A 12,869-nucleotide genomic window follows, 5' to 3' on the forward strand; every position below is an offset into this window, starting at 1 on the left:
TCCATGATCCTGGTGGGTCTCTTCCAACTCACCATAGTTTGTGATTCTATGAACAACATCTTGATTTAATGCATCCTTAAAGCTTGCTCGTTCACGAGTGTCCTTGACTGGACGCTGGCTGCTGCCTCTTCATCTAATTAGGCTTGAAAGTATACAATGATCTTACATCAAAGAAGATCCTGGCTTAAGACAATCTCGACACATTCCACATTTTGCAACACCACGGCGGGTGGAAACAGCACCTAGCCCAGATGCTCACCACGCGTTTATGAGCTCCCCGATGCCTTCGAAGGGCACTGAACACCCCCGAGGCCAGCCCCATTCTCCCGGCAGAGCGCAGCCCGCCCCGCTGAGGGCGGTGCTGCCCCGCGCGGGGCCCGCCGGGAAGCGGCGCGCGCCGCCATGGCGCTGGCGGAGGAGGCGCTGCGCCGGCAGCTGGGCAAGGTGCGCGCGCCCGCGGCGAGCTGAGGGGAGGGGGCGCGGGGGCGCTGAGGGAGGGAAGGGCGGAGGGAGCCGGCGGCAGGGGCAGCGCGGGGCCGGGATCCCGGCCGTGTCCTGGGGGCGGCTGCCGAGGGGTTCCCGTCCCCTCCTGTCCTGCCCCGTCCCGTCCTGCCCCGTCCCTTTGCACCTCCGCATCCCGGTGTCTGCGCTGTCCTAATACAGCCGAGCTTTAAGTTGCACCACGCATCAGTTTACCCCCCTGGTTTACGCCGTGCCTCACGACTCAAACCTTACTTTTCACTCATCGGAAAGCCATAACTTTTTTTTCTTTTTTCTTATTTTTTTTTATTTTCTTTTTTTGTGGCATTCCCCGCGTTAGCACCTCCACGCCTTAGGAGCACAGGCGCGTTGTTGTAGCATCGCTCTGAGCATTTTAATTCCCACGTGAGAAACAGGGGGGGGTGTATTTAGGCTTCGGGCATGCCGAATAATTTTGGGTGCGAATTGAGGAAGGTCGGTATGTGAGTCACCCCGTAAATCTTGTGATCTTTGGAAGAGGACAAACTGCTTGATAGGAATGTTTTGTATTATGAATAGAAGGAGGCCACCTGGGGAAAGATGACTTTGGTTCCACAACCAGATATATCAACGCCTCCAAAAAATTCCTAAGTGTAGGTTGTGTAGACATTCATAATTAGGGAACATTGGATTCTTTTTTATTTTTTCTCTGCATGACTTTGCAGAATCCAGTGATGGGGAGAAGCTGGCTGAAAGGTGTTTTTTGTCAGTAGGTCTGTTTTCCTGTAGGCAGTAGAAAATAGCTGTGCCATGCCCACTGCTGTCACATTGCTGCTGGGGCAGCAGACCGAAGAGAAATTCGATTTTAGCTACTGTTTTGTGACAATTATTCCAGGGCAGTGAGCAGCTCTTTAGCCACTGTCAGACAGCAGTTTTGTTTGCTTAGGCAAGGGTTCCAAAAAAACAGCACCAGGTTTCCTAAATGAGAACCAGAGGCACTAATCTAGGAAATGGAAAATACTCTTTGTAACTTTGGGATGTGGGAGGATGCAAATCTCTTGGAAGGTCAGGTTTTGGACTGGTTGTGGACAGTCTGAAGCAGCAGTAATTAATTTTCTCAGCTCTCAAGGAGAGCTTAAAAATGAAAAAAAAAAAATCCTAGAGACTAATTACATACACATTTGACACATTTGTGGAAAGTGACGTTAGTAAACTCGTCTAAAATGTGTGCAGGTGGACCTGTCTTTAACTCTGTCAGTAAGAAAATAACCTCCTATTTATAATACTAAAAGTAATTATTACCTTCCCCTTCTCGTGTTTCTGCCTTCTATAGTGTCCTTTTCCCTAACTCTCATACAGAAGCCTTTGAAGTGAAACTTTTTTCCTTATTTTTTCCTCCCCCTTTGCAGTACAAGTTCAGAGACCTGACCATAGAAGAGCTGAAGGATGTTAGCAAGACCTACCCTAACTTCACCTTCTCCATGAACACATACAGTAAGAAGTGATACACTTACTCTGAACTATTTGTGGGGGTTCTTGCCATAAATGCAGGCTGTATGTAATAGAATGTGAACATATTTCTGTTGTGTTCCTGTCTTTATGTTGACTTGCAGTAAAATTTCTCATGCCATGTTACTGTTCCTGAATGCTCTTCCAAGGATGCATACATAGAAAAACCTTGGCAACTCATTTACTTCACCTTACTTCAACTTCTCAGTAATTATAGAAGATTGATACTTTAAATTCTTTGTATGTAACACCATTTCCCCATATTTCATTTTTGTATTGAAAGTATTTTGATGGTTTTAGCTTATAGAGTTAGGTTTCCAGAATCCATCAGTCTGACTGGAAATTCCAACATCAGCATTACCCAGGACAAAGGGTTTTCAGACTAATGATGTGCTTAGTTGTACCAATGGAATTTCTGTTAAAATTCCATTAAGAAAGTACTTTAAAAGGTGGGGGGAATCTTAGTAATATTCTAGCCTTAGTTCTTTCAGGAGCAGCGTATATGATTTCTAAAGAAAAGTCACTGTTAGATATTTGTAGTTGTGGATGGGATTGTTATGCCAGGTTTGAAAGGAGTTGTTGTTTTTTTTTGACTACATTTTTAATTTCAGCCTTTAAGGATGGATCCCAGAAGGACCTCCTGAATTTTAGTGGCACTGTTCCAGTGAAATATGGTAAGATAAATCAAATGTAATTTTCTTGGCAGTTATGAATCTAAATGTAGAATGTGTTGGGTACTGCCTCTTAACAGTTCACTGTGCAGTGTCTTCAAAGGGGACTAGAAAATATTTAGTTTGAATTGGCAGAAGTCACTTCTACTGCAGAAAGAAGTGCACAGATGCTGAAATAATGTGTTATTAATTAAACAAATAAATTAACTATTTAAAAAATAGTGTTGTTTGAGACCGTGTTGGCAAACTCTTTGATGCTAATGGAGCCTGTGTGAACTCTCTGAGACCTACACTTGTATAGACAGTGTCCAAAAATAACTTGTAAGCAATTTTTTATTTTCAACTTAAGCCTTTGAAGTCTGATGCAAAGCTCTTTATAGATGCTTTTTTGCACTAGGTGTTAAGTCATAAAATAAGAATGAAATACATGTAGGAAACCTTTATTTGCTGGATAAAGGGGACATGTTGGCTGAGAGAGGACCCTGGGAAGCAAAAGACCAACAGAGCTTTATATTAAGAAAGACACAATAAGTAGCATTTCAAGTTGATCTGGTTTTATTAATTAGCCTGAGTAATATAAATATTTTCCAGTGTGAATCTGGAAGTGCTCTGTCAGGCTTTTTTCCTTTGTTACTACAAAGCGTGAATTACATCAGACACAAACTGGTCTTAAGTGCCTCTTCTCAGTGCAGAAGTTAGTAATGGCTTTTATTTCAGCAGGCAATTCCTATAACATCCCTGTCCGGCTGTGGATCCTGGATTCTCATCCCTTTGCTCCCCCCATTTGCTTCCTGAAGCCGACTGCAAACATGGGCATTGCAGTGGGGAAACACGTGGATGCACGGGGCAGGATTTATCTGCCCTACCTGCAGAACTGGAGCCATGTAAGAGGTGGGGTGGCTGACAGGGAGGGAAGCATTTGGGAATACTGCAGGGTATCATCTGGAGCTTTCAGGCAGTCTGAGGCTGGTAAAAGCAGTTGGAAGTAATTGTAGTGAAAAAAGGGACTGATTCTTTACAAAGCAATGTAAGCCTCGTGATACTTTCCTGCTATCCCAGTTCAGTATCCCTCAGGAAAGTTCAGTGGTACTTTCTGCCTTTTGGGTATATCTTTTCTTTGGCAGAAATCTGAAACAGCACAGAGATTCAAAAGTCAGTGCTGTTGCTAAATGATTTTATTCACTGTATTAAATTACTCACTTAAATATGACTGCCAGGCCAGTAAAAATTATTTAATGAATGCCAACTTTTTGAAATGAATGGGCTGTATTTTACATTATTGATACAGAAATTCCTAAGGGAACTTCTGTTAACTTCACAGTGTGTTTTCCCTGGAGGAGGACTGAGATGCCAGAACTCTGGACAGTTGACCTCATCTAAGAAGACTGAACTAATTTATCTTTAGCTAGGATTTGTCTCTTTTATAATACTGGATGTGGCTATATCAAAGGCTTCCATATATTCAATGGATGCCTTCAAAAACTACTAGCACTGGTAATTTCAATTTTAGAATTCATTTTGTTGAATTCCTCATACTCCTGTCTGGAAAGCATCTTCTCAATGTGATGCTTTTCTCTCCCTTGGGTGTTTGTGTAAATGTTAAGAGCATCAGTATTTATAATTTGATTAAATTTTGCGTGGCTCTGGCAGTTCATAGCTGATACCACTACATGAAGTAGCTGTTCAGCTGTTTTGTCTTCTGTTTTTCTGCTGTATTTCAGCCTAAATCAACTCTCACTGGATTAATCAAGGAAATGATTGCAAAGTTTGAGGAAGAGCTCCCTTTGTACTCACTGTCATCTTCTGATGCAGCCAGGCAATCAGAACTTCTCTCCTATATTGCAAAGATTACTGAAGGTGGGGATGTTTTCATGGATTCGTTTCTAATGTTCTTATAAAATACATTCACTTACTGTCATTACCTGATGTCACAAAGAAACCTACATGGTTTATATTTTACAAATTTTATGGCTATGGTCTGTATGCACACCTGTAACAGCAGCAAAGGGAGTGCTGGTTTTGTGGTATCAGTGTTTAGCTTCTTGCTATTGTCATGCTTGTGTATTTCTACTTAGTGAAAAAAACATTCCTGTCTAGAGAGGAATATTTGTTTTACACCTTGCAAGTTGTGAGGGGTTTTCTGTGCTCGGTCTTGACTGCTGTTTTGAAAAAGTCCATGTAACTTGATTTAACTCTGGCACAACCATGATCCTTTATGAAGCAGCAATACTTGTATTGATACAGTGTGGACCAGCACCCAAGTTTGTGGTTTTCTTTTAATTGCAGGAGAGACTGACATGAAATCAAGGAGTAAAACTGGAAGAAATGAAGGATGTTTTAACAAAATTACTGTTGTTGGAGCTGGAGATCTTGGCATTGCATGTGTACTAGCAGTTGCAGCAAAGGTACAGAATTACTAAAAATAGCAAGAGACCTGATGAAGAGAGAGGATTTCAATCTAGTTCTAAGGAATACCTCATCACTTTTAACACTGTCACTGCATAGGTCATTTGTCTCTTCAGTTAACTTAGCAGCACACAGAGGAGTTCGTTTCTGCCCTGGTTTCTCAGTCAGCTTTTTTTATTCAAAGGGTTGAGTATTGAATTCACTTACTTTGAAAATCCCTTAAGGATTCTTATCTCAGCAGGATTCTTATCTCTTACAACTGGCATCTCCTAGTTCCCTGGAAAAGGATAATCTGTAGATTGGCTGTACTTCATCACAGCTGTATGTTAGGTACAACAGTGACAGTATATTTTAACAGTATTTTTTAGCAACAGTAATTTTTGACTTCCCAAAGATAGTTTAGGAAGTCTAGCTGGAAAAAACACATTACAAAACAAACAAAAAACTCACAAAACCAAGTCCTTTTCCCTGTGATTTGGCAGTAATTTTGACCAGTAATTTTGTTTGATTTGTGCACAATACAGCAAACAATGAAATGGGAGGAATTTTGGTTTTTGTTCCTCCATCCCACACAAACGAGTTTTGTTTTGGTTTATCTGTATTCTGATCTGTATTATTTTTATTCATATAGGATGTTGCAGACAAGGTGGTTCTTTTGGATCTTTCTGAAGGTGCAGCCAAAGGAGGGACCATGGATTTGGAGATTTTTGCTGTGCCAAATGTGGAGATCAGCAAAGGTACAAGATGTTGTGTCTGGAACAGGAGTGGGTGCTGTAATGTGTGTATTGTGCTCATTTGAACAAGATCAGGACATCTAGGGAGATACAGTGGCACATGGGCTGTCTTTTTTTAAAAGTCTGTACTTGCAGGTGAGAGGCTAATGCTGAAATTGCACTCATGCAGAAATACAGAGAGAAGCCAAGCTAGAACTTCTTTGTCATGGGCAGAGAGAGGGAGGGAAGGGGGAAAAAATATTTGCATAGAAGTTAGTGAAGGCTGTGAAAGCAGTGTTCAAAAGGCTGATAAATAAAGGTGTGTTTCAAAGTGCTGCTTTTCTAGCTTGATGTTCATTAAACATGCACATGGCCAATAGTGAGTCCTTGATCTCTATCATTGCTACTCAAACAATGAGTTCTTAATAACCTTGTCTTCAGTCAGCTGTGAGCATACAAATCAACAGAGTCAGTGTCATGTCTCTCTAATTAGTGATTAGTTGTAGCCTTTGATGGTTGCAGAGGTTGAGGCCACGCAGCTCAGAAGTTTTCCCACAGGGAAAGCTGGAGCTGAATTGAGTAACATTCTTCCTTCCTTATGTGTCATATTTCCATCTTCCTTGCACCCTTTGCGAGATGAAATGAGGGGTTTTCTTGTGCTTCTCTTTTAATTTATCTTATTTTGGGTACAGGGACTAGTTCTGGTTCCACCAGGCATCTTTGTGGCTTATTCTGCAGAAACCTGGCATTGCCTGCTGTACTTGGATTCTTTGATCTTATCTTGCAGGTTTTACTGCTAGCACACCTTTTTGCCTGAACCCTGGTTGTGCAACTGTTCCACAAATCTGTTCATGCCTCTCTGGTTGCCTCTTGTATGTTTGCATTTAGCTGTGGTATAAGAAGCTTGGTAGTGTTACAATACTACAAAATGCTTGTATACTGTCACCTGCTATTTTAGTGTGTTTATATCTAGTTTTGGGGCAAGCTGGTATTAATTATATCTTGCTTAATATGGTTTTAATTTTTCAGTGCATTAGACCTCTGCTTTGGCTTCAGCTGGTTACAAAAGTGGTGCAACAGGCAAATCACCTTATTTCTGTGTCCAGGCTGATCACCTGTGTGGCACTCAGATATTCAGAGATACCTGCTCAAGGCAGCTTTGACTTATAAATTCCTGCAGCAAGTGTGGTTGTGTGTTTCTTTGAGCTAATAAGTATAATTTGTCTTTTATTTGAGTTAATAAATAGACTTTTGGAGTGCTTTTCATGTGTCTACCTGCCTTTGATAAAGGTAGAAGATCAAAAAATAAAGAAGAAGCCTCAGATAAAGAGTAAAAGTCTTTCCCCTTCTTTAACAGATGGAATAAAAATTAAGGAGACTTTTCATGGATTTTTTTTTTCTTTCTTGCCAAGAAAACTTGGAAAAGCTTATCTGTCAAAGCTGTCTAGATGTTTTCTGGTCTCTGTTCTGTAACCTTGGACAAATTGTAGTCTATCTTTTGTGTTTGACACCTATAAAACAGGAAAGTAGCTCTGTGGGAGAGCTGTGTTTTATAAGTGCTATGGAAGAGCCCTAAATTCCACACTGGGGGATATGAAGGGGACAGGAGTCAAAGAATCCCTACTTAAGCTGGATGCTGTAGTTCAGCCTTTAGAACAGCTCTTGGATTTGCATCCAAAATTCAGTAGAATTACATAAATGTCAAAATTTATTTTCTTTATATTTTCAGATTTTTCTGCTTCAGCTGATTCCAAAGTTGTGGTGCTTACAGTGAATTCTCTGGGTAATGCTCAGACTTACCTCGATGTCATACAGAGCAATGTGGATTTGTTCAGAGGAATTATTCCAGCAGTATCCCACTACAGTCAGAATGCTGTTCTCCTTGTTGCTTCTCATCCAGGTATGCTGGTACTTTGCATAATGTTCTGCCCCTCACCTGGCTTTTTCTCTGGCCTGTTTTAAAAATATGTTACTGCTGAATACACCCGGTTAGTCACAAATTCTTGCTACTCTGAAAGATGTTTTCCTTTTCAGCTTTGAGCAGGACACTGTCTTTGAGGGTTTTTTCTTTACTGTTACCAAGATAAAAGAAAATAATGTACTTTGTTTTGTGTAACAGGTATGTATTTCTGTCTGTTTCTGTGCATAGTTTCAACCTGTGTCTACATCATTAGCATCCATTGGCTGTTGTCTTGTCACTTGTGAGTTTTATATGCACATTTCTCCTTGCAGGAAGGATAGATCCATGTGGGTTATGTGCCATATGATCACACAGGCCACTCAGATACAAAGTATAGCATTAAGAGTGAATATTGCAGCTAGATTTTGGTGGAATGTTTAAATTTCCAAACAAAGACAAAGCAAAATCACTACTTAGGAAAGGGAAAGAAGTGTGAGCCTCTATCCTGTAATGCATTGAAGACAGCTCTTCTTACTCTCTCACCATTATTGTTCTTATTTTTTCACTTCTTCCCCACCTGACTTTGTGTTTTAGGTTGAAATAAACCACCAATATGTTCCCACATGTTTATGCCTTTTGTAAAGTAAAGAAGTCCAGAGTTTTTCATAATGCTGATTCAAAAGTTGCAGTTGAGTTGAATTTTGAGTGGTCCTTCATTGACAACATGATTTTTTTCTTTGACATTTAGTTGAAGTAATGACATTTGTGTCATGGAAGCTGAGCTCCTTTCCCAAAAGCAGAGTAATTGGAGTTGGTGCCAACCTCGATTCAGAGAGATTTCGGTACATTCTCACCAACCTTTTGAAAGCAGAGGTGCTGGCAAAAGATGCCTGGGTTATTGGTGAACAAGGGGAAGACAAAGGTAAAGTGATGCTTTTTTATGACTATGAGCATGTAACGTCCTGGCAGGGCCTAAGTAACTGAATAATGAAAGAATAATTGTGAAAAGTAATGAAGATAATGAGAAAAGTAATAAGAAGAGTGGCTAATTCTCATTTTAATGGCTTTAAGTAATACAGTTTTGGGGTACCAAAGTCTGTAGACCTGGAGTAGTAGCCAAAAGTATTTGCCATTTGTCATAGAAAAAAAACAAACCTACTTAAAACAAACCACAACCTCACATGCTTTTTTTTTGTTGTTGTTGTTGTTGTTTCTATTCAGTACCATCATGGACCAGCTGTAATGTAGCTGCAAATCAAACAGAAGCAATGGCTGCTCGTAACTCGAGGGAGAAGGTGGCTAACAGGTAGCACCATTATAACCATTATTTTCCTTCATGTTTAGGCACTTGATTTGGCACTTGTTTGCATGTTCTTCAGCTCTTTATGAAGTGGGGCAAGCTTGCTCTAAAATGTTCATACATTGAGTTTTTTGGAAATTGTAGATCAAGTTGTCATTCACTTTTATGGATCTGTATTTGGCCACTGTTTTTCTGAAATTCTTACTGACATTGTGCCTGTGGCAATGTAAGGAGACACCACAATATACAGCAGAATATCAGAGCTGTTTGAGTGTGTATTTAAAACAAATCCTAGATGAGCCTTCTGGCCCACTTTCCTCAGAGCTTGTTTTGGAAGCATTTGCTTCAAAGTCAAGCACCAGTTTGGACGAATTTAACTGATTTAATTATCAGTTACACCTCTTGACAGAAAAGTGAATTGTTACAATATAGAGAAAAATTATTGTAAAGAAATTCTTTTCAGCAATTCTGTTCTATTGTGTTGTTTTCCAAAATAGAAAATTATATTTTTACCTGGTACACTCAAACCTGTATTTTGGGTTTTACATAAAAACCAAAATAAAAATAATTACAATCTCAACATCACGTTTTTCTGCTTTTCCTGGTTTATGTGTAGAGCTATGGAAGTCCTGAAGGGAAAAGGTCAGAGATCTTGGTCTGTTGGGCTCTCAGTTGCTGATTTGGTTGACAGCATTCTGAAAGATAAAAGAAAGGTTCATTCTGTATCCACTCTAGCAAAGGTAAATGTGTTATTTATACCTTTTGGTTGGCACTGTAATTATATTATTTATACCAGATATGACCAGATATTAATTTTAGCAGCACAGACATCTCATTGTTCTGAAGTAGTGCTACTGCCATTACTTTCTTCCAACAACAGCTCTCAACCCTAGTCTGAAAATGAGCAAAAATCACTTGCTGTTTTTACTTGAAACCAATAGTAAAAGTGGATTATTCTCCTAAAAATACCAGTCCAAGGAGAAAATCCATTTAAGGTTGCTGCCCAGCACCCCTGGACTAGCTGGATTTGGCAAATGAAAAGTGAGTTGTAGTTCCAGAGTGCTTAGTATTAAATGTAGGCTTTTTTAGGAGCCAAAAGAATTTTGTATCTTTTCTGAAAGTATAAAATGCGTTTTCTGCCAGCATTTTATTTGATTGAGTTTGAAACAGCTGCAGCTGCTTTTTTTACTCTTTAGTACTTTCCTTAAGAGGAGAAGATTATGAAGCAATAGTTAACTTAAAACTGTAGACTGGATTTTGTTTGAAGTTTCTCCTGAGAGGCTTCACTAAAGCATTAGGTCATTCCATATGATTGGAATACCCATGTAGAAACATTTATTTATTACTTCAATTTAGAGCCTTCAGAAGGACAATTTGCATGTTCCTGTGCAGGGAAATTGAGCTGGCTGCTTATTTTATTGAGTACAAGCACATACCTAATTAAATCATTATGTTTGAAGTGAAGTTTTTAATCATTCCTGAGCTAAATATGGATACAGAGGAGTCACAGATCTCTTAAAGTATCTATAGAATGTAAAATGTCCCAGATTACAAAAATAAACACAATCTACAGTGTAAACTTGAATTATAGGGATAAAAGTTTGATAAAGTCTTTTGCAGAATCTGTATGGGATCAATATTTGAGAAATTTTCCCCAGTTCTTTGGCTGCATTATTTAATTTATTTTGTTCAGTCCTAAAAGAACTGATACTGTACTATGAAGTGTCCCTGCTTGTTCTAGCTAAGAAATGGTGTTTAGTGGTATAAACTTTGTCTGCATTATAGACATCTATCTATCTATCTTGGAAAATTCCCCAGTTGTGGCATGGTTCACAAATTTTTATCTGCACAGTAATATTTTACAGTTTCTATACAGTAACCCACTGCACAGTATCTAAAATTAATAGAATTTGACCTACCCGGACATGCCATATGTTGGAATATCCTTGCTTAATTAAAATAATGAAGTCATTTTGTGTAATTGTACGCTTTTGTATAGTTGCAGCATAAATAAGTAACTGTGTGTGACAGTGTTCTCTGTGTTGTTTCAGGGCTGTTGCAATATAAACAGTGAAGTATTCTTAAGTCTCCCATGTGTTCTTGGAACCAGTGGAGTGATTGAAATGGTCAGACTGGAGGAAGACCCACTGGTGCAGGAGAAACTGCAAAGCAGTGCAGGCTCAATTCATGACCTTCAGCAGCAGCTGACACTGTAAGGAAGCACAAGGGAAGCCTCTGTGTCTGCTCACTCAAGTTGGAGATCTGCAAGGCAGAAGAGGTTGCTTCATATATAAGGATTTCTGTAGAAAACAGGAAGCTTTGTTATTTTACTTTCCAAAAGTGCTTTCTCAGTTTAGGTTTAAATAATTTAATACCGCACTGTATGGCAATTTTTTCTTTGTAAAGTGCACTTTTGGTAGCCAAAATGAGGCAGGTAACATACAAGAATATTTTACCTAAATTAAGGTGGCACTTGGCTTTGGGTTTTGGCTGCCAGTTATAGCCTGATTCTTGGGTTATTCTCAGCTTTTTGCACCTCTTTACGGGGCAAAAGAGAGGGGCTTACCCAGCTCTGCAGAAACTCCAGTGTGCACAGCCCACTTGAACCCTCCCTCATGGCTTTTAAATGCTGTGTCTGAGGCTTGTTTAGGGTACAGTCACACTCCAGCTCCACAGGCACTGGGGATGCAATTCCATAGCTCCATCTTCTGTGGCTGAAGATGTTCTTATGTCAATGGACTCCTGGTATTTTGCTATTTACTAAGGGGAACGTGGTGTTCACAGTATCCTTCAAACCTGAACTGTTGGCTATGGATTTCTGTTCACACTTTATCATGTTTGAAGTACTCCAATCATGACTTGCTTGCTTTTATTTTGTGAGGACATTGAAAGCACTAAAGCACCTGCAGTTCTCACTACACACATGCAGCACTGGAACAGGGGCTCTTCCTGAATGGGAGGAGCAGGAGCTGGGCTTCAAATAAAAATAAAAGATGAAATCCAGCAGTTGAACAGCACAGGAGTATCTGCACATTCAGATGTCAAACCAAAGCTGGCTGGGAGCTTTACATCAGCCTCAGGAGAAAGGCAACAGAACCTGTAACCCTCTTCCCTGGAGACCAAGGATGTGATGAAAAAGCAGGATGTGGATTTGTAGGTAAAAACCAGATGGTTTTGAGATCAAGGGGTTTTTTGGGTTCTAACCTCTTGATTTACTGCTGGTAAAAGACTGTGTTACTCCTGATTATACCTCAGCATCACATGGCAGGCACAGGAGACTTGGGCTCCACTCCTGCTGTGTGCAGCTTAGGAATGTCATTCCACATTTACACTTTGAGGGGTAGCTGGTTGGAAATTTTCCAAATATTGTTGGAAAATTTTCAGATATTGCTGGAAATTTGTTCTGAGCAAAAGTAGGGTCTGTGGCAGAGCAAAAGATCTGATCCTTTGTGCCTTCCAGTTCCATCTCACAAAGAGCCACACATGCAGGGAGTTCTGAGTGTATACTGATCTTAGAACTGGATTAAACATGGAAAGAAAAAACCTTCAGTAATTCAGACCTTTCTTTTTTTTTAAATACCCAAATGTCTTTCACTGTAGTGGTTAATAACGGGGCAAAATTAGTGATGGCTGCAGGTAACCAACTTTGCTGCTATATTTTTTAAAAGCTGCACTTTGGGATTTGGTTTTTTCACTTACTTAAAAAAAAAACCCTATGAATTTAAGGTTTTACATTCTTTTTCATGGTGCTGTTTCTCATCTGTCGAGCATTTATTTTCATGCGAATACTCAGGCTGTTCTTTATTTACTTTGGTGATTATGTAATAATTTTAATCTTAAAGCGCTGCCAGCTCTTACAGGCGTGTTTCGTGCATTAATCCGCTGTCGCGTTTGTGTCGTGTTCCTCGGTG

The 12,869-nt window shown here is 39.9% G+C and overlaps 1 protein-coding gene across 5 annotated transcripts; it reads left to right on the top strand.

Annotated features, from left to right (window-relative positions):
- The first annotated feature begins 340 nt into the window (after positions 1 to 340).
- On the top strand, positions 341 to 12,815 carry UEVLD (UEV and lactate/malate dehyrogenase domains). 5 transcript variants are annotated; one of them, XM_071427804.1, is made up of 12 exons: positions 342 to 444; positions 1,869 to 1,953; positions 2,580 to 2,642; positions 3,360 to 3,523; positions 4,361 to 4,496; positions 4,926 to 5,044; positions 5,677 to 5,782; positions 7,488 to 7,658; positions 8,407 to 8,580; positions 8,880 to 8,964; positions 9,575 to 9,698; positions 11,010 to 12,815. In XM_071427804.1, the coding sequence occupies exons 1-12, from the start codon at positions 403 to 405 to the stop codon at positions 11,172 to 11,174; spliced, it is 1,434 nt and encodes a 477-aa protein (XP_071283905.1). In that variant the 5' UTR covers positions 342 to 402; the 3' UTR covers positions 11,175 to 12,815. The 5 variants fall into 5 exon arrangements, with proteins under 5 accessions (XP_071283908.1, XP_071283905.1, XP_071283909.1 ...); XM_071427808.1 differs by having other exon boundaries at positions 343 to 444; positions 3,357 to 3,523; XM_071427805.1 differs by lacking the exon at positions 342 to 444 and adding an exon at positions 569 to 958 and having other exon boundaries at positions 3,357 to 3,523.
- Positions 12,816 to 12,869: the final 54 nt, after the last annotated feature.

Source organism: Agelaius tricolor, unplaced genomic scaffold, assembly GCF_023055355.1.
Source record: "Agelaius tricolor isolate 1412-34295 unplaced genomic scaffold, bAgeTri1.0.p SCAF_5, whole genome shotgun sequence".
In the NCBI taxonomy this organism is placed as follows: Eukaryota; Metazoa; Chordata; class Aves; order Passeriformes; family Icteridae; genus Agelaius; species Agelaius tricolor.